The sequence below is a fragment of the Nipponia nippon genome, unplaced genomic scaffold (genome assembly GCF_047370975.1).
Source record: "Nipponia nippon isolate SJK-2023a ecotype South Korea unplaced genomic scaffold, ASM4737097v1 scaffold_3, whole genome shotgun sequence".
Taxonomy (NCBI): domain Eukaryota; kingdom Metazoa; phylum Chordata; class Aves; order Pelecaniformes; family Threskiornithidae; genus Nipponia; species Nipponia nippon.
The window spans coordinates 72,090,236-72,112,495 of record NW_028262347.1 but is presented as its reverse complement, the minus strand read 5'-3'; the positions used below and the strand labels follow the sequence as shown (position 1 = coordinate 72,112,495).

General features: G+C 38.5%; 1 protein-coding gene across 1 annotated transcript in view; it reads right to left on the bottom strand.

Moving 5' to 3' along the window:
• Window positions 1–960: 960 nt before the first annotated feature.
• The window catches only part of PIK3C2G (phosphatidylinositol-4-phosphate 3-kinase catalytic subunit type 2 gamma), a 209,504-nt gene continuing 188,204 nt past the window's right edge, over window positions 961–22,260 (bottom strand). The window contains exons 32-33 of the mRNA XM_009471034.2: window positions 7,726–7,851; window positions 961–1,973 (exon numbers count right to left, since the gene is read on the bottom strand). Coding sequence (XP_009469309.2) covers window positions 1,821–1,973; window positions 7,726–7,851 — 279 coding nt within the window. The 3' untranslated portion in view covers window positions 961–1,820. The remainder of the gene's footprint in view (window positions 1,974–7,725; window positions 7,852–22,260) is intronic.

The following is a 22,260-nucleotide window of genomic DNA, read 5'->3' as shown; positions in this document are numbered from 1 at the left end:
ATGATTAGAAAATGTCGCAGGAAATAACACTATTAGAAAATTGCATTATAGTTATAATAAGGAAACCGAGACAGTAGACTAAGAAGAATCTAAACTCAATATTGAACTGTAAGGTCAGGTAATTTGATAACATTGTAAGCTGGCCTCAATGTGTTCTCTGTGCTAGAGTGACAAGTCACTTGATTCTTTACCCAGGAGAGCCTGGGTATAATCTAAAACGTTAGACTTGCTGATCTTTGTAGTGATCATATCTGTAAGCTAGCCAATATCCCTTTCATGTGGTAAATATTTTACAGCTTTTTTCAGCTCTGAAGAATACTAATAATATTAATATTCAAGCAGAGTTCCTCCCACCTCCCCTTACTGAGGAGGAGTTTAATTTCCCCAGGCAATCTGGTGTATCTATTCTCAGATAAAAACTGACCAAGTGACATAGTCAATTGGTTTGATGCTGAGAAAAACTCCAGCTTATTTAGTTTCCTAAATGTCCTAGTCCCACTTCAGGAGCTTTATACAACATTACCTTCTGAAGACTGATTTGTGAGTGTCCTTTGGGAGAAGAAGGCAATTATCTTCAGCTTCTGGCATTATTATCCCTCTGTTGACCACTTTTCCACCTGGTAGGACAAATGTCAGACCTACTCAGTATATGGTAACTTAAAATTTTACAGCAGATCAGACCACAAATCAACATGTCTCCTGTGCCTTACAAATGTGCTCTTGGTCCTGGAAAGGTGTATATACATGGCCAGCTATCTGTGTGTAAGGGGCTGGCAATAATGGAGAGTTCATTATGGCTGCTCACATGCTAAATGTTTAAAGATGTGCTTAAGTGCTTCCTCAATTTAGGTAAAAATGCTTTGAAGAACAGAGCCCAAAATTAGCCTCAGTGAACTCAAAGGAACCACTCACATTCATTGTTTAATATGTATATACACATTTTATAGCCCTGAGGTCAATGCATGTATTGACTTGATTCCCTTATGCAGCATAAGAATGTAATGCGGTAAGACTAGCGAACAAAGATTCCTTATAGCATGATCTTAAATAAGTACCACACTGAAAGCTCACATTCAGTATGTTTTATTTATTTGTGAATATTAGCTTCTCCCTCCTGCTTTCTTCTCACAAATGAGCAGTTATACCTGCTTCTTGGATGTCAGAATAAAAGAAACAATGACATATCTTATTGACAAATGAATATCCTGGATTGAATGTTACGTTGTATCAAAAGTTAAAAGCACACCAACATATACTGCACAAAACGAGCTGAATGCAAAGCTTTTTAAGTTCTTTAAAAAAAAAAAAAATTATTGATTGTATAAGATTTAACATGAACTTTGCTAGACATCTGAAATGTGTTGGCACCAGGGAGCCATCCCACGGTTCTCTGGTGAAATCATCATATGCAGTGGGGTCATAGCAGATGCTGATAAATTACACCATTATCAGCATTGTTTCAACACAGTCAATGGAATTAATGGGCAAAGAATTAGGCTCCACCCTTCCATGTGTACAGAATTTAGTATTCTTACAGTACTATTTAATACGAACATTACAAAAATCTTTAGTGATGTCATAAGAATTTTCTGCATGCTGCTACAAGTTCTTAGCATGTGATTTCTTAAACTCACACTGACAGGAATCAGTTGCAGGAAGATGGTAGCAATTTTAAGACAATAGCCTTATGATTAGAAATGTTAAGGTACGTGATCTGCAGATGACTGCATATTCTCAAGGGCAACTGAGACAAAATGTACCGTGGGAAATGGGATAAAGAAACGTTAGTGGATAAATATTTGAATTATCTTAGACAACTTTTAAATTATACTGTTTCCCAGTGGAAACCACTTTTCTTCATTTAACTGGACACTGCTCAGTTGAATGTTAACAGCTCCCACAAATGTTCCTTTGCTTTTCACAACAAGCTTCAGTACACGGCCTTTGAGCTCTGTGACTTTGTCGTACACAACCTGAAACAGAAAAAAACATATTTATTTGTGAATCTATTTGACAGGCAATACACTTACTTCAATACAGCATTCAGGATGATGATTACAACTTTGTAATAATTGCTTTAAACTGCCCTCCAGAATTATAAACTACTAACCATGGGCCAAATTCATTCAACTTAGTGAATTTACCTCAGAAATATATTTGACCTTATGTAGTTCATATAAAAGAGATTCTGACAGTTTAGGCTTGTGAAATCTGATTACCAAGCATTTGTAATTAAATTTGAAACCTATGTTGCTCAATGCTTGAGAAAAAAATACATATACGTGATTTTCCCTGTGAAAACTGAAACTCTATCTTAAGCAGAGTTTTGAACTCAAATGGGAAGAGATATCAGATCCTCCGTGAAGTTCACCAGGGAATGACAATACGGTTGATTTTCTGGAGGAGAGATTCAAATGGAGGCTACTCATCATGGACAGCAGCATGAAAACATAAGATACGTAATTCTGTAAAAGTGTAGATTATTATAATTTTTAAATATGTTTCCATAGCAGATGTTTTGATAAATGGTATTGCTATTCTGCAAAAATTGGAAAAAACAGGAAAACAGTTTTATGTCAATGTTTTTAACTTACGTATATTGTGTTTGTTACATGTTGCTTAGTAGTGCCTTAAAGCAACTTTATGTTGCCTTGATATGCCTCACAAAGGTGTAGCACATCAATGCACAGTACCTCAGAATTTTTTCTCAGTACTGTGCTTGTGATTAAATCTTGTGCTACATACCAGAATTAAAAAAGATCAAGCCAAAGCAAACCCAAATTTTTCTCATAACTAGGGCTTCCATAATATTTCATAACTGTTCTAGACCCAACAAACCCACATCATAAAAAAGATAATAATTTTCCTTTGAAAATTGCCTGTATAAATTTTACTATTTCAATACAAATAACTTTATGCATGATTCTGTATGCTAACTGTATGCAAATGTGCCCATTACAAAAATACTTGCATTTTTTAATGGAATCATCAAATATTAAACACGACAGAAAGCTCAGCCCACTCAGTAGAAGTTGTAGATGTGGAACATCTCTGAGATTGGACTCAATTTAGCAAGTGGAACTTACTAAATTTGGATGTTTCTGTTGCTCAAGAAGTGCTGTTAATACTTCTAAAATTAAATGAGACAGCTTGCTTAGCATCTCTTTAGAAAATCACTAAGGTCTATAGTTTTTAAAATGTCTTTCAAATTACCTCAATACTAGGAGGACACACTGAAGTTAATTATGAAATGTTAATGGTGCATTTTCTGAATTTTAAAAAAACAATCATCTTGAGTGATAGGCTAACAAGAATGAGCTGCATTCAGAACAGATTCCTGTGTTTCAGTCTCTGCATTAATCAAAAACTGCTGAGTGAACTGCATGTGGGTTGATAAAATGTGAAAGAATGCTCTCGGCTAGTTGCAGGCCTGAAAGGTAAGCTTTGTTAAGAGAAGTACATTTAATCTAAACTTTGTATGGCTGGAAATGTTTTTGCCATTTTAGTTGCAATGGAAAATGCTTTAAATTTTAATATCTCTGTGCAGCTTAAAAAGCAAACACAGTGACATACTGTCACTTCAGGAGAATGGGAAAGTGAAACTGCCTAAAAGGAGTTTGCCATGACCTGCTTGGATTGACTGCGCAATCTGAATGCAGTCTGTACATACGGCACTGCTGAAGAAAGGAAAAGTCAGACCAAGCCCCCACTAGCTTGGATCTCCGTGGGCTGGACTGCTGAGTCGAGTCCTCTCTGTGCCTCCGGTTTTAAGAAGCAGAAAGAGCCATGGGAGACGGCCTTCAGACAGGGATAGAGTTTATAAAGGTTCAGCCCCAGCAACATTCCCCATCCTGAATGGCAACAGAAAGGCGGTTCTGAACTTCACACATGGACTCAGCAGGCACAAAATTGTTGGTTCTCCCAGACCCCCTAGCCGGCCTCGCTGCCCCTGTGGGACCCCAGAGTGATTCTGTCTGCACTGCAAGCTGCGGAGTGCCGCAGCGAGCGCCAAACAGATACGGCATCGGGCTACTCTGGCAGCAAGCGCCAACAGATGGGACACCGAGCTCTCTGGGGTAAGGGGGTAGTCGCTGCTGTGGGGATGCACGGCCACTGCCACAGGTTGGGGGGGAAAGAAAAACTATCCCCCTCACTCTTTTTAACTGGATTTTACTAGAAAGGTCTTACCAGGGAGCAACATTTCGTTTCCCATTTAGAAACCTTTGGAAATCAATAGTTTGGAACAGCTGTCATGAAATTTGCACCTGGTGCTTTTCAGTTTTGATGTTTACTGTGCCTATTTCACCAAGAATGTATGTGAATTAAAAATAATTCCAGCTTCTCTGTCCCCCAATGGCATCACCCTACCAAAATCAAAGTGAAATGATGAAGAAAAGGACGGGTATCATAAATGATAATATAATTCAGAATAAACCTATGGTTTGATTACTGAAGTGATATTAGTGTTACCATAGAAAGGTGCCTTGTTTCTTTGCGAATATGTTAAAGACATAGTCTTCAGCTGTTGCTTTAAATCACCAAGAAGTGTACATGTAAGCTGTAAGAGCTAAGAAATCTTCAGTACAGTGGATCACAACAGGCGTGAACTGGGGTAAAAACCAACTTTCAGTCTTTGGAGAAAAAAAAGCTTTAAGCTTTGAGCAATGACAGACCTTGCAGTGCAGCGTGGGCGGTTTTCAAATGACCCCAATAAACTGTTTCTAAAATGGTATTGCAAATTCAGCTGGAGCAAGGTATATATCATCAGGATGTAGGGACAAAAGAAAGGTCTGGAGATAGCTGAATTAGTATGTGGATAAAACAAAAGCCACCTGCCAGAATTTCATAATCAAAACAGTTAAATCCTGAAATGATTGTGTAGTAAGAATATTTGCCTCCCATTTATACAGCTAGATCAAATGGAGGTGAGCTATACATGGCCATGCAGCAAATCAGTGGGACAGTTAGGGCTGGAATTCAAGTATTCCTGGCTCCAAAAAGAGAAGCACTGTTGACCTACAGGAGTCTAATGACATTTTAATCGCAAAAGCAGGACAGTTGCTTCTCCTTAGGTAGCCATGGCACAGTTCCTAGATTTGCTCTTAATTGTCCAAATTAGCTGTGAGGCACGGTGCTGCCGGGAGCGGCTGTGGCTGCTGGTGCAGATCCCCTCCTCCCCCTCCATCAGGCTTGCTTGCGCCGTTCTGGTTGTCGCAGGCCGGTGTCCCCTCTGCTCCGAGGGCAGCTGCCGTAACACTTGACAGACTGATGTGGCCCAGGTATATTTGCTCACATTGGCCGCACCCCAAGGGCAGGGTGGAGAGAGTTGCCTCTCGTTCTGGCTTCTTTACGGCAATGCACACTCTGCTTTGTCTCGGAGGGTTGCTCATTTCGTGGGTGCGCATGTGTGCAGGGACTCACGAGACAAGCTGAGGACAACTGAGACCTTGAAGCATGTCTTAGGGCAAATGCTACACATATGAGCACGACCCCAGTGCAGTTGGTTCTGGTCATTGCAACTTTTCTTGGCAAGATTTTAAACTTAAATCATTCAGATTTATTTTCCACTTTTTTACTTTCTTAATTTTCACTAAACTACTCCGGAACCTCCCAAGTAAGTCTTATTTATTCCTAACAGTGGTATATAAGCAGGTATGTTATTCTTTTTCCCTTTACACAGCATTCCATTCTTCTGTGTTCTTTCTCCTCTTCTTCTCAACCATCATTTTTAATGCAGTGTTATACCAGTGTGAATGCAACAAACTCCAAAATCCAAATAAAGGAACAAGAGAAAAAAGGAGTGCTTGTTAAAAGCGACTCCAAAACATTTGGCATAGTTCATTCTATTGTCAGCCCTCCTGGACTTTCACATCTTTACTCTCACACACATGAGTAAAAATCAAAAATAAAATGTACTTTTGCGAGGCTGATAATTTGCTGTAGGCAGTCATAAGCAATAAAAGTATAAAACTAAAACAAAAAATACCCAAGAGAAGCACATTTCAAAATTTTCTCAGTCTCGAACACAGCGAGAAATTAATATACAGCTTCCTTCCAGCCATTTGGCTTTAATAAAAACTTATGAACTCATAAAAAAGGCTAGTACATTTCTGTACACAGCATTTTGGACAGTAACTAACTTAAAAGACAGCTGACTTATATTTTTAGTAGTTTTTCGTCCCTGGGGCGGCTTCTGCCTCAGTCTACCGGCCTTGGATAGAAAATGCATACAGAATGATATCACATATGGAAGAAAAGAGCTGCTAACAGCACAAGCATCAGGTTTGAAATGTCGAAGTTCAATGGAACCATATGTCCCCACTGCGATGAGCAGTTCCTGGTGAAAAAGACTGAGCATCTGTGAAGAAGGCTGTAAGTATTGAGTAAAGGCTATTAAAGTTTTCATGGAATTTCTCTTAACAGCAATGGAATGCTCCTTAACCACAATTAAATCTCCTCCCAGTGACTACTGTTTGACTGCAGACAGGATTTTGGATTTTCTTGCATTCAACTTGATCTAATAATGATTAAAAAGATAATTGTCTTCCACTGTTGCTGGCTGGTTCTTGTCTGTAGTCCATTTTGGATACTTTACAATGAATGTTATTATATAATCATATTATATTTCTTTGCTTTAAGTATCCCTCAAATGTAAAGGAATTTCTTCAGACAGGTCAGTTAGACTCATTCCGCTGTCTCTGTGATTGCAAAAAAAGGAAAGAACATAAGAAAAAACTAAAGCCTAGTTCCCTGTTATTTCACTGCAGAACCATAGGGAGGGAAATTTGTCTCAGGTGTTAGCAGCAATACTGCTCAAGGAGCCTACTTACAGAAGTGCTGGAAGTCATCAGTGTAAGTAGGTAACTTTTGTAATCAAACAGATGTGGGAAAAGAAAAATATTAAAACTCCAGAACTGGGAAACTAGGAGATAAGGACTCAGTTGACTACCTGAAGCTTCTTCATATCTTATCTATGAAACAGGGTGGAGTGGTAATATTTTCCATGCCTTCTACTTTAAAGCCTGCTCAAAGTGCATTTGTAAATTGCTTTGAGATCTTTAGGAGATTTGTTATATGTAATAATTATAATCTCCAATCCCACCTACCGTTTGAATCTCATCTGCCCTTACAAAAGAATATAGTTTATGCCACTTCCCATTCTGTCATAAATGTTTCTCCATACAAATGTTTCTTTTCACCCCAGGGGCACGGCACTTCAGTGGTGTGTGAAATAATTATATATGGCTGTGAACTGCTAGCATTTTGACATAAAAAGAACTGGGCTATTTATTATTGTGTTATCATTTAGGACAGTGACAACCAATTTGGTTGTCTGTTTTCAAATGTGAATTTGAATAACAGCATCCATTCAATTAGTACTTTTCATGTCGTTATACGAATTTGCATGCAAACCAGCCTAGGTTTTGGTGCAATGATGCTTGGTCTCATTTGGCTCACATTTATCTGTGGTTATGGTGTAAGATAGAGCAGTGTCAATAATCCAACTGCTTTCCTGAAGAGAGAGACATATCGAGACTGTTTCACTTCTGAGAAAGATGCAAAGCAGAAGATCGTCCCCATTTGTCGTTCAGTTTACGATATGTTCCTTCTTTTTGATTGTACTCATGGTAACAGCTCTAAATGCTGTATTGTTATTTTATTTCAAGAGTGGGCAAAGAAAATCAAACAAGTAAGAGATGGTGGAAGAAAGTGAATGGTACTCACAATTTCATTGTATGTAGGGTCACAGCTTTTTGGAGCTGTTCTTGTTTTCCTTCGACTGACCTCATCAGGATCTGGCAGAAGATAAAATTCAGCATGTGCACTTGGGGCAGAGCCATCTGGGAGGTGCTGAAAAACAAAACAGTCATAAATATGAATGCCCATGTTCTAGCAACAAAAACAAATAAAAAGTATCAAATGAAATCTGGACTTTAAGCAGACACAGAAACATGTTACATTCTCGGTATTCTCTTGGATAAATGAGAGTGCTAGTGCAGCAAACAACAGGAATGCTTAGAATTCAGCTTAATATTGAATCAGGAAAATAGAAAAGAAATAATACAAGAACATGGCAAAATTGCCTCTCTTTAATATTTTACGTTCTGATGGAAAAACCCTTAAGCTTCAATCTACTTTAACTCAACTTAATCTGATACAAAGTCTAGCCCTTCCATTTTCCAGAGCAATGCATAGAAACTGGATTCTAGCCAGTAAGCTCCTATTGATTTTAACCCCTAGGTAGCAGTGCTGATGCTGGGGAGAAGTGATTGTTTCCAAGGGTGTTTCATAAAGCATATTACTATAGAAGAGCCAGGACCATTTCCTGCAGCAATACGGGCAGAACAGGATTCTTATAATAACAGTCTTTCTGATCTCTCCCATCACACAGCTGCAAACTCTCTTTAATTTTCCAGTTCAGGCTACTTAATGATATTCCAGATATTCCATCTTATGGGAGCTACTCGAAATCAGAGCCAATCTATTAACTAGGCTCAGTCATACGCTAATGCTGGTGGGTGGAGAGTTTTTTGATTACTTCTGAACAGCAGTAAGGTTATTCCTAAAACAACATTACAGTTACTCAGAAAACACATTGGTAGTATGAAAGGCTTTAAAAGAACACACAAGAAACATAATAATGAAAAACTATGAAACAGCTATCTTGCCAGCATATGTCACTTGGTGCTTAGCTTATAATTCAGCAGAAGACTTTGTGTTGGTAACACAGTATACAATCAGAAAGCACAAAATGGGGCATATCAAAATATCAGTAATTTTAATTGTATTATCAGCATTTTAGGCAGCAGTTTACGTTACAGCTCATAGGCAGGCTGGTGACAGGATGCAAATGAAAATGCAGGCAAAAAGAAGAGATCTTAAAATGTTTGAAACCGATGAACCCAGAGCATTACACAGTCAGTTGCATTTATATTTCACATTGTAATTTTACCTAGCTCAGAATAAAGTTGTTTCTCAGATTTTGATTATTCACAGTATGTGTCTGGAAATATGAGGCTTTCTACAGGCATTATCAACAACATATCCTTGTGACAGGAGAAACTGCTGGTGTCCTAGCAATAAATAACTTCTCTATTGGAAAGAAAAACAGTGCTTGTCTGTGTGTAAGCAACCAGCTCTTTCACAACAAATCTCTGGTTTTTGTTATCTGAAATGATCCTTCAAGGCAAATGACGTGGTCAACTGCAAAGCTTATTATTGCCATCATTAACACTACACAGCATCAAAGGATGCACTACTCAAATCATTACATATTGTCAGCACTATGTGAACGATTAATATTACTATTGCTAAGCTCCCCGAAGTACATCTGATTTAAAATATACACAGGATTTAGATAGATGGGATTCAACGGCCAAAATAAGAATGCCATTAAATGGCAGTGAAACTAACGGGTATTTTCCTAGGACAGAGTATCATATTGTTAACACAGGATTTATAATTTACACTCTCCATTTGAAAGCCCATCTCTGTTGATCTAGGACTATACCAAAACTTCAATCAAGGATTACAAATAACAGTAAAATCAACAGTCTCTTTAAAAGTCTTTCTCCTTAGAAAGAAATGTAGCCATAAATACCAGTCCAAGCAACCAGGATCCTAACTGTAATCAAGCCCTTCCCTTCTCAATGAATAGATAAGCATCCCTGTAACCTGAAGGTCAACAGATTTTAGTTGTTTCAGACCAAAAAGGGAATATGGTTAAAAAAAGAAGAAAAAGGGGGGTCATGCTTGTAGAAGACCTTATCAGCTCAACTGCTGAGGCCCAGCACAACGATCTTCACCATCTCAAGCATGGAAATACAGTAGAGGGAGAGCTCTGTAAAATGTCAGGCTTTATAAATCATCCCAGCAGTGTATTACCTAACCAGGACCCATGTCAGAGCTAATGTTATAGGTTGAGGTCAGCAGCAGCTGCAAAGGGTACAGGGCTGAGGAGCCCAGATGGTAAGTAATAGGCTACAACGCTAACGGAGAGGATGGCTGCATCCCTGCAGTTCTGCTCCCCTTGGAGCTGCTGAGACAGGACAGAGTGTAGTCACAAACGCTGTGCCCCACTGCACACCTCAGGACAGCAAAGGCACAGATCACGGCAGTGTCATTTGCATTTGAAACAGGCTCAGCCTGACATTCACCTGCCAGGGAAAGAATCCAAGCTGATTGCAGTGTGATTGTTTAACAGGATCCAGGTATCCAGAAGCGCATGCAATGAATCAAAAAAAAGTCAGATAAAATTGTCTCTACGCCTTTGAGTTGCTCCTTGTACCCTGCTAGCAACGCTGGCACATTATCTAGCCTTCAGCCAGGTAACCTTCCTCCATCAGCCAACTCCTCCCAAAATCTAAGGAAAGCACTTCGCAGCAGTGCTGTGGCCATACGAAACACGGACAGAAAACTACTTCCTCGCTATGCCTTTGAATGTAGCTAAATACATGGTGAAAGAGGTGAGTGGGAGGAGAGGGTCAAGACAGAAAATCAAAAAAGAGAATATTTTAGTGATTCAGAGAAGAAAATTCAGGGCAGAGCAGTTGCTGGGGGGTTTTCAGAATTAAAACAAAGCCACTTTTCATGAATAGTAGCAATCAGCAGCCAGACTGTTAGAGGCAATTTAAACTGCAGCCACCTGAATTCCAACTAGAGATCTTACTTCTGTTCTTGGGTGTTGGGTTTTTTCCCCCCTGCTTTACAGATAACATTTTCCCACTTCATCTTCCCTTGCTGAGGAAAGGCAAACAGGCCACTCCAAATTCCACAACTGTCCTAGTTTTCCATCTGCAGCGTCACTGTTATGCCATCAAGCCATCAAAAAGCTTCAGCTGAGCACTCTTCAAAAGCCAGATCACATCTTCCACGGCTCAGCTGCCCTCCCCTGCCTCCTGATATGACACAAAACATCTAACGAGGGGCTCTAACTCTTAAAAAGGCTGTGTCCTACTACCCACTCATCATTCAAAACTACCGAGGAAGAGCAGGCATAAATCAGCCGTGGCTTTACAGGAGCGGAGTATGATGAGTTTGTGCTGGCTTCCCTTTTGATTGGCACAGTAGCTGACTCTTTTCTTGTGAAGAGCCCACGTCACTGAAGGATTTCTTGAGACAAGACTTGCAATGGCCATGGAAGGAGCTGTACTTTGCTAGACTCTCCCTACCAGGGACAAAGTGGAATCTTGGCAGTTTGGCAATCATAGTGCAAAAGCAAGAGCGCGATTAACACGGCAGAAATATCTTTTTAAATCTAAAGTAGGTGAAATTTGAAGTAAACTGTTTCATTAAGACAACTGACATGACAGGCAAAAATCCCAAGCTTTCAGGCAAGCTAGTCTGTCCTCAGGCTTTCACATGTGAGTTGAGCATTTTTTTGAATAAAGGAGAATGTAGAAAACGTCAGGCTTTTTTTTTCTTTCTAGAGATGATATCTTCTGTCATATTGCAGTGTCACATTTAGTGAGCAAAACCCTGGATTATCCTTTCAGTTCTAACTCAGACTACATTGGCACATTTATAAACTTAGGTGAACATGAAGAATATCTGACCTAAACACCAGTCTCATTTGCACCAAAGAATATCTGTTCTGGTGGGTCCATCATAAACACAGAGTAAGATTTCTACCAGACTTATGAGTAATTCTGAAATCCAGCAAAACACCCTTTTGTTATTATTAATGGATCAAAAATCACTGATTTCTGTCCATAGTCCAGGCCAGAAGGAAAATCAAAGGGTACCTTGGGAATGCCATTTTGCACTTTAACTACTCTGCAAAACCTTTATAGCTTGAATGTACTTCTGATCAAGCAAACAGAAAAAAACCAAAGTCTTAGATTGAACTCTATTTATGTTTAATTCTGTAGTCATTTCATTAACCCCAAAATAAAGGACATTTACTTCCTTTAAAAGAAGTTACTCCCAATTGAAATTACTGTCTTAAATCTTTGATTGTGTATGCTTGTAAATAAATTCAAGCTGTAAAAATCTGTAAAGCTGGAAAGTATAAAACCAAGTTCCCAACAGAAATGCCATAGCTTTCCTTGCTCTGCCTATAGAACAAAAACAAACCAGTGATTTTGATCTGCCAATAAAAAAATTTGAGTTGAATTTAGAAGCTGACTCCTTGTGCTTTCTTCAAATACAAACAAACCGTGACTGAAGAATTTTCTCAGAGAATGACCTCCCTACTTGACCTTGATAGTGACTGATGTTTTTAAGGAACTCAGTTACAACTGCCTGTGTATATATCTAAAAAAGTAGTTTATTTTTGAAATGTTACTTTCTTCTAAAGTCAGGCAGAAGGTGATGAAAATATTTAAGAATGAGGGGGAGTGAGGGAGAGGAAATAATACTCTGGATTTACTTCTCTCCACATCTGTAATTCAATACTGAAAAAATAATACAGACATGTATCTGTTATGGCTGTGTTCCATTTTTCACTCCAATTTTATTTTCCAAAACCAAAAAAGTATTGATATTTACTTACAGAAACCCACATAGATAGGTTATGTCCTGTGTAATTTAATTTTAAATATACTAGCTGTAGCTGGGAAATAATGGATGAAATTAAATTAATTTTTCCACAAGAATTACATTATCCTAATTACTTTTCTCCCTTGATCATTACTAACTAACCATCCACAACTCTCTTTAAAGATGGATTCTTTGTTAGCATTATGAAAGGCCTAACTACTTCAAAATTTGCCATATATTAAACTATGCAATTTAGCAGCCAATAGGAATATTGGGCCTTACTCTTATGAATTTTAAGAAAAGTTTTATGATTTTTAAAAAATGCACTTTTGGCATACTTTATTGTAAAGCTTTTTAAAACTCATCTCTTCCTAAGTGACATCAAATTTTTTTTTAGGTGACTGTTGCCTCAAATTTAAATCATGTCATCAGTTTCTTAGTGTTAGACATGAAGATATTTTTCCACCTTTTGTCCTAGAGTGAAACAGATTGATGGCTCCTGAGCATTTAATAGTTCCAGCTGCTGTTCTTCTTTTCTCATTTTTCATTTTGAACCATCATGACAAGAAAAAAATGATCAAAAGTAACTTGCATTAACTAATACCACCTTTCCTCCTCTCTATATAACTCCCTTTCTTCCCCCAATATTAATTTCCTGAACATTTTCAAATCTCAGTTGCTTTCTTCGCCCTCTTCAATGAAAAAAGAAATCCAGGCTTTAGAAAGGCTCCCACTTCAGCTACTGCCCCAAATAAAAAAAAAAAAAATTGTTCACTTTGTCCAGTAGCTCTCTCAGTTTTCCTATCCTTTACCTTCATCTTGTGTTTTTCTCTTACATGCACTGCCATGAGAATTTATCTTCTACATAGTGAAGAAAAGACCACAAAATATTCCTTAATGTTTAATACTGAGATATCCTTACATCTTTAAAAATCATATCACTATATCAAATGGTTAGAAAAAACCTTCACAGCTACAAAGCAAAATGTTTATATATTAAGTGTAGACATGAGGCAGATTTCATTATTATCCAACGAAGGAGGATTAGAAAAAATTCCACAGAAGAAATCAGGCTTGCACCCCAGTAACCTGTATAAATTACTAGCTGCCTCTTGACTAAATTAAAAATAGTAAGAAATGTGGAAAAGCCATCAGTGCTGCTACATTGTCTTTCACTTTCTCTGAGTCCCTGTGTAACTTAGCAGAGAAAGGCTAACCCCTGTCTTTGTAAGCTGCAGCTTAATTAACAAATACAGCCTCCGCCTTAGAAAAAGATAATATCCTCTGGGCTAACTCTAAATTTAAAGAGCCGAGAAAATAATCAGCACTAAGACAATGATATTACAAAGCAAGAGGTTCCTTCCGAAAGAGATTAATAAGATATATAAACCTTCAGGACAAACATGATTGCTGTGTGAACGGGCGGTTGATTGTTACTTCATCAATCCTAACGTGGGACTGAAGACCCTTCCTTCTTTTTCCTTTGAGCTCTGCATATCCCAAAGCACTGAACACCTCTATTCTACTCTGCTACTAAGCTATTAGTTTTCCTGCCACAAAACATCTTCAAATTGCTTTAAAGAAAATTCAAAATAAAATCACATTTACAGTGATTAAATAATAATTACAAAAGAAGGTAATCCACTGTATCGCTATGGTGCACCCTGCGCTGTCTGCTATTGGCGAGACAACACAGAAAAGCAACTGGCCAGAAGTGATTGCACAAATAAAGGATTTTTTCCCAAACAACTGTTTTTTTCACCTAAAATTTGAAAACATTTAACTGCTTCTCTGCAAGATAAGTTTTACTTTATTGTATTTTCTGATCCCAGTTTTTTCCCCCTCTTCTCTGTGAGCAACTTCATTCCTATTCCTAACTTCTTTCCTACCTCATGCATGCATCCAGCTATATACATAAACAGAGAAGACACTCTGTGACAGAGGTCACTGGCACGGAGGTCACTGACAAAGCAACAAAAAAAGAAATGCAGCTTATCTCAATTTAATGCAGAGAAATAAAAAGATATGTTGTTTCGGAACAACACATATTTTGTTTCAGGGAAGTTCTGGAAAGCATTTTTTGAGCAGGCATTTTCTACCTTTCAGAAATCTGGTAGCATCAGCGGTGTCAGTGGAGCAAGCCTCCAGATGGCTTTGTCATTTACTATGATAAAAATGCAGAGGTGCTCTATCTGTGTTATTGATTTGAATCTCTAAATATGGCTTATGCACTTTGTGCCGTCCACTACCTTCAACACCCTCATCAACCTGCCTGTTCTGCATGTAGCTTGTCAGTGCACCAAATGGGCGAGCAGTGGATGCTGTTAATTCACGAAAAAGCAGTGCTTTTGTCACTGTAGTTTATTCCAGCCTTTTGTCTCCAAATGAAATGCAGCATTTTGGCAAAAAAAAGCATGAAGATTTATTGGTTCAGCTTTGTTTGTAGTAGAGTAGCAAGGACTTGTGCAGTCTAGCTGTTAAAAGACAGCACGCTGCATTCCTAACGGGGAGAACTATGCTGGCAAAAACAGGGTCTAGAGCTGTCCTGAGTCACAACATCTCTAAAAGGTGAGCCAACCAACACCCTCCAAGATCTCCTGGCTGTCAAATGGGAAAAACTAACCCTCAGTCACTGAGACGGAAGAGAAACTTCACAGCTAACGCACTGTAACAAACACACCAGTTCTGGGCAAAAATGTCAAGGTGTTGACCTATCCCGGTGTATACGTGAGGTAGGTATGTTAGTTCCCAGTAAAGTCAAAGCAGATCTCTGTAATGCTGTCAAGGAGGGAGACCAGAAAGAGATTCAACTCATCATATTGTGGACAACTCCTGGCTTGGCTTAGTTAAATCACCCATACATTGGTGTCTGGCACCATTTGAGACACATAAGATGCTTAAGATATCTGCATAAACCCTCAGACATGACATAAGCCCTGTATGAGGCTCTCCTCTTCTGTAGGGGCAGCTGGAGGCCAGATGGGACATGTTAGGTCATCTCTTATATGTTTAGGAAAATTAATTGGGACTTAAGTCTCCGCTGACCAAAATGGGAGCTTAGGCATTTAGATTGGGATCCAGTTTCTAAAATAGTTCTGCCTCATGTCCCCTCAGATGACAAAAGGTGTGAAAGGAGTTGGAAATGTAACAGGCTTTATGGGAAACTGGCATCATTCTGGAGTGGTCATTGGAGGTCAAAGAAGATACTTCATGGTACTCAAAGCAGCCATGATCAGGCAACTGAATTCCATCACATCATATATGTATGCATTTTAGTTTCAAACTGAATCCCACTCCAATTAGACCAAGGCACACAGACAGTGGGATTTTTTAAAATGAACAAGTATTATTTGTTAAATATTTAACAAAACCATTTTTTTTCTTGTAAGGAGAAAGACAGTTCTGGGAAACAGGCTACATCCCAAAAGATTCAGGACTTCCTAAGAACTATGTAAAATGCTTCTAATCTGCTTCAGTCATTTGAGAGAAAAGCCCATCTAACTCTGCTTACAATGAAGTAAATAAAATGAAAGCTGGCCTGTGATACCCAGAAGGTCATAAAGGTTTCCCTTTGAAGCCTTTATTTCTATAGATCTCTGAATCCAGAATCAAACACTTTCAGAAAAATGAAGAAAGGAACTGAGACGTAGCTCTGATGCCCTGTTTAAAAAGAGTAATTTATTGTCCTGATGATCCAGAAAGAGCTGTATATTAGGATAGACACAATCCCAAATGAAATGGGGAAGAGTCTGTGCAATTACGTGACTATAACTGTCGGGTAAAACAGGCTCATGCCTTTTACTGACCATCAGCAGTAGCAGACAAGGAGGGCTAGAACTTAGGCCCAGCAAGTAATGATACAGCTTTGTGTGTGTTTACTGTTTCTGAATTAACAAAAAAGAAAAAAATGTCTTAGAATGGCTTGTGTCCCTCAGTCTAGCGCCTGAGCTCTTGACACCCCTCTAATACTTCACCAGTGCTCAGGACTAGATCACTGGGTGCTCCACATGGCACCACGTGGGTATAAAAAAGTTACCAAGGCTGCAAAAATCATATAAAAGAAGGTGACTGTATAACCAGAAGTGCAAATGTACTAAATGTACAACTCCCAATAAAAGATTTGAGCAAGACTCACATAGAAGTTTTTTTCCGAACGAGGAGGTGACAAGATATGTTCTAGATTCCTGAACCACATGCTGTATTGCTATCTTTAAGTCATTTAAACTCTGCTTTTTTGCATAGATGAAAGAAATCAAGGCTCAGTCATGCTTTAAAATTATATTAGTCTATGGATAAGCAGCATTGGTGCAGGGCATAGAATACAGAGAGCAGATTTCATCAACAGATCTCTGAAGCTTTTATTCCAGAATTACCACCAAGCCTGTAAAGAAGATAAATGCCATTGCTTTCAACTGTGTAGTATTGTTGTGCTTGGAACATTTAATTTTCAGATGAATATTTAGTCGCAGAGTCTATGACACTGGCTGAGGTAAGACTGATCAAGTTTGGACCCTTGGAAACATAGATCCCAGAATTTCTTCTCTCTTTGATAAAGCACAGGGGAGAACAAATTCTTAAGAAAACATCCACATTTTGCTTTCCTTTTGAAATCACTCAGGATTAACACCATTGCTGCCTGTTAGAGGGCATGAAAGAAAATTAGCCTTTGAGAAAAGAAACACAAGCAAATGCTGTTGTTCTGTTTCTATCTTTTTGTCACATACATATTGTTTTCTCTCCTTGCCTAGGCACAGATAGTAAGTGAATATAAAAATGCATAAAGAAATAGTGACACTGTTATCTGTGTCTTCACCCTGCACTATTTTTCTTCTCAATTTCTTAATTAGTTAAAAAAGTCTGTTTATGCCTGATCCAGACTATTTTTTATTTCTCAAACTGTACAGAGCTCCCTCCACTTTTCTTTAGATTATTCTACAGCTTGCCGTCTCCCTTTGTAAGAAAGCATTTCATTATATGATGCATGCAATTTCTTCTCCTTAATTACCTCTCATTACTTCTACTTATAGTCTTGCTCAATGTCTTAAATAATTCCTCCTGAACCTTGCTGTCTTCTGCCTTAAATATTTGCACAATTGACTCGTGTCCTTGTTAGTTTGTTCTTAGCTAAGTTAAGTTTTAGTAACAATAAATCACTCTTGAAGAATCAATCACTCTCAAGTAACCCGACGCAGAACTGTTCTATGAACTCATATTCCAGTTCTAAAAAAACGTCCTGAGAGAAATATTTTACTATCAAAGCCTTACAAAGATGAGCTACTTTGTTTCTGCACCATGACACCAGGATCTGGCCTTTCTCATTGGCATCTCTCATAGCAACCTCATGTCTCACCATTTGCTTGTTTTATCTTCACATTACTGTGGGATATAGATCTATAGCTCCCTGAGGAAATACTTTTCATTTGTCCAAGCTGGTTGTAGGGTTCTGGAAATTACTTTTATTCTCTTGATCTTGCTCTGTCTCCGTTATTATTTTTAATGATTTCTTCATTTGCAACCAGTGGCAAATTTAATTTACGTTCACCTTCATCTCCCAGATCACTCATATTAAACAGAGCTTACTGTTTGTTGTTGTTTTGTTTTGGTTTTTTTTCTTATTCAGCACATATGAACTATGTAGGGAATTACTTATTTAAAAATTAGCAGTTAGAATTTAGAGCTGAGACAGTACTGCAACTGTGACAGATTAAAGGGTTTAACAAGAAATAATAACACAACTTTCTGTACAACATATTTGTCAAACACCTTTCATAACAAATATGTTGGAATCCAACAATAATGCCTGTGCCACAAAAACAGACCTCATCTCTTCCCAATTTAAACTACTGCTGAGTAGTAGCACCCTGTGTTTAAAGGTGTTCAGCTAATTTTCAGTCCAAAAAGAGAACATAGTCTATCTAAGCTAATTTGCATTCATTTTTAAAGTAAAAACATTTTCTGTGAATATAAAATTAAATTCACGTTCTTTATAAGCTACAATTAGTACAAGAGCTTTCTTTTCATGGCTTTTTCTTCTGTTTTTTTTGTGCCAGTCTAGAGAGAACTCCATCCGAATGTGTTACCTCCGTCCATCAGCCAAACTGCTGATTTCATTCTGTCACCGATACTTTCTGAATAACTTTTGTTCAGCTCAAAGAGAGTTTTTTTCACTTGTTTTCCATTCCTGGATGACTGGCCAGGCTTGGCCTACCTTTGCAACTTCTTCCCAATCCCTGTTGGCTGATCCGTGGGCCGCAGTAAAGAAAGCAGGATACATTCATAATATTCTGAAAGGATAATGTGGCTTTTTGTTTAATTGGCAGGCATTGCATTGCTGGCAGGTAATGTATTTTCCATTTAAATCTAATATAATGATATTCATAAAGTGTAAAAGTAAGTGGGCCCATGAGAGGACTGATGGGAACCAACTAAGACTGAACAAAAATCCCCACCCCTTGCCCACCTCAAGCTAGAGACAAAGCCCAGCAAAGGCAGCGGAGCATCTACCTGTACTGTACACGGGAACTTCCCTACAGTCGTGCACCTGCAGGCTTAGAAATAGATTTCATCACCGTGGTTTAGGGAAAGCTTCACTCTCACCTTTCTTCCCAAAGCATTTAAGCCATCACATCTCTCAAACATTTTTGGAAGCAATTTGCACTCGGGTGGTATAGGACACGAAATAGAAAGAGGCTGGATGTCTGTGTAAGCCTAAAGCTGATTACTAATTCATCACCCACATATCAGCTACCCCAGAATCACTAATCACCAAGAGTGGTACATGACAGCTTCAGAGCTTTTATAAAAGGAAAGCTGGAAGTAGTTTTGGAAAGTACTGTAAGAGTTTATTTTTCTTCCAGCAAATTTTCCCCCTGTAAAATTGGTTCTGAATTCATCACCCACACACGCTTTCCTGAATTCTAGTAACATTTTACGTTTATTGGCATGAGGTTCAGGATAAGTTGGCTTTGTTTCTCCTCCCCACTGCCCCTGAGGAGTTATTCTGTCCACAAGAAGTAATGGGCAAAAATGTTTAGCAGCGAGGATTGAAAGTTTAGCTGCTTATCTAGAAAAACAGGGCATGCCTGAAGTCATGGCAATGAAGTCAGCAGACAAAGCAGACTTCCTTCTGAGCCAACACTGAACCACTGTTCCCTCCTGGTTCTCCGTAAAACAGGAAAAGAAATATATTACCCAACCTTTTCTGAACTTCAGAAATGGCTATTTCTTTTGCCTCTGGTGCCTTGAATATACGAGCAAGCCCAGCAGTGCAGCAGTAGGTAACCTGGCTGTTTCTGGCTGTGCAGTACAAAGCTAGCCCATAGTCTGCTCTATGTAAGATCTGGTATGGTCTTGATATCCCCCATTCTCTGTGTTGGTTAATACAGACGAATGGAACTGGACTTGAGCATTTCAAGTTCAAAACCTACACATCTTTCAATTTTCATAAATCCACCTCCACAGCTTCTATGCAGATCTAGGAGCTTACTTTTTTAAGGTAGACCCTCAGGCTTTCTTCCTAGCACTCCTCCTGTGCTCCTATTCCTTCCTGCTGCTATTTTTCTGGGTATTTTGCTGCCACAACTGGACTGTTTTGTTCTTAGCTAACAAGTCCTTTCACATGCCAAAACAAACCTTCCCCAGGGCTCCTATATCTTCCTTCCAAGACCACTTTGCCCGGTACTGCGCTATTGTGTTTGTAGAATAAGCCTGCCCTGTCTCATCCCCTCCTGCTGCCACATCCTCCATGACTCAGAGGTCTCTCCATATAACCTCTCCAGTTTTCATCCTTCCACAAAGGTTTCCTTCTAGCCCAGCTTCACTTTATTAAGGCAATATTGCCTGTACTGCCTATGTATAAAGGGCCTGGTGTTGCACTGTCTACACTTGAGTGGAGCAAGTAGTGCCCCAAGAGGCTGACTTAAAATTATATACTATGCATATTTGGAAAATTGCATTTTTTTGGCATCATGGCTTTTGTGTCTTCGAAAATTGAATTTAAAGTTTTTTTCCTCAGCAGTCATAGTGATGCCATTCAAATCGTAAGTAGAAGCAATGAGTCCGACGTGAGTCACTTGACTTACAGAATCGCAGGATTCAAATAAAACTCTGAATTCCTGAGGCAAATCTTGATATTGAAACGTGGTTAGTATCTTATAAATATCTATTTAACAGAACTTGTGTTCATTGTGCACCCACAGTCTTAAACCGCAAACATTTGCAACCAGTCTTACATCTCTCTGTTCAAACAGTTTCTCTGTCTGCATTGCTGGTCTAGATGCAAGTATTTTCTCAGTGAAAAGATATAGCTTGTGCCTTACACGAGGTTAGATTAGATTAATGGTCCTTTGCAGTCACAAAATCTATAAGGCTGTTCTTCTCCATTGTTGGTCTTTCTTTGAAGCATTTTTGATAGAGTTTTCTTCAAGCAGGACTGGCTTTTGTAACACATGACTGAAATGTTGATGAGAGGACAAGGGAGAGGACATTCTGAAGCAGATCTAGGGATGACTGGCTTGTACATCTACAGCAAATTTGGCACATGGGGATGAATCAGATAAAAAGTGCCTGCACTGTGGAGTCCAGGCATGCACCCACCTAAGACAGTCCTCTGGCAGGTCTGCACCAGACCAATGCTCTCTCAACTGCTATAGCGTTTTTTGTCTATGACACTGCACATGAATGGGGTTAGCTTCATGAAAAAATCTGCAAAGCTATAGCATTGCACTATTTTGACTTTGTCCTTTAAAAAACCTATGGTACACTTTACAATGGCTATAAACAACATCACCTCCTTAGGGATTCTCTTGTGTGTTGTATGTTAATATAAGATTTGCACAGCAGGATCTAGATCTCCTATTAAAACCCCTAGAAGTAAACTCACACAAATAGTAAATAAAATTTATTTACATGGATCAAAAGTCTCTATCACAATTCCTGTCAGTTCTGTGAAGCTACATTTGGGATTAATTTGGCCCGCTACAATTATTTTCACATCTGAACACATCATAAAATCTCTATAAAGAGATAAATTAAATGGGGAAGAGCAGCACAAAAATTATTTACTATAAATTATGAAATAAAACAAGATAGCAAAGTAATCTCTGCACAGATGAACCACTAAAATATAATTAGTCAGAGTCTGCAAAAGACTCAATGTACCTGAAATAGCTTTAACATGTCTTGAATAAGATACGATCTTGGCATAGTTTTAAAATCCCTGTTCAGTTCAACTGAAAAAAAAAAAAAAAGCAAAGGAAAGGACAAAGAAAAGAGAGCATGTCAGAGAGATTGATCTGTATGACTGGAAAGCCGAGAAGATGATTAATGGGATAAAGAACCTTTCTGTTATAGGTTACTAGTCTGAAGGCACTCCAGTATCACAGTACCCCAAAGTACTACTATTTCCTATTTCAGATCAGATGACGATGGATGGATGGCCGGATGGAAGGAAGGAATCGGAAGCACAGGATTTAAAAACATGATTTCCTAAGTTAGGCTGCTAAAACAATGACCTTATTTTCAAGCCATGAATCATTGCTAGTCTTACTGAATTGGACTCTTACAACTTCTCTGCAAACTCACTAAAATGGATTTGATTTAAGTCACCTACCTGCTAAAGCTAGACAATAACTTAAAGTTGTATTGTCCCTTTCCATAATGAAGGGAACTGAACCCTCGATTTTATTTTTGCTATACACAGCTGTCTATGCTGTAATTTATTTTCATTTAATTAAATGGCTGGAACTTACTAAGTTAAAGAACACTGTTAGGAGCCTATAC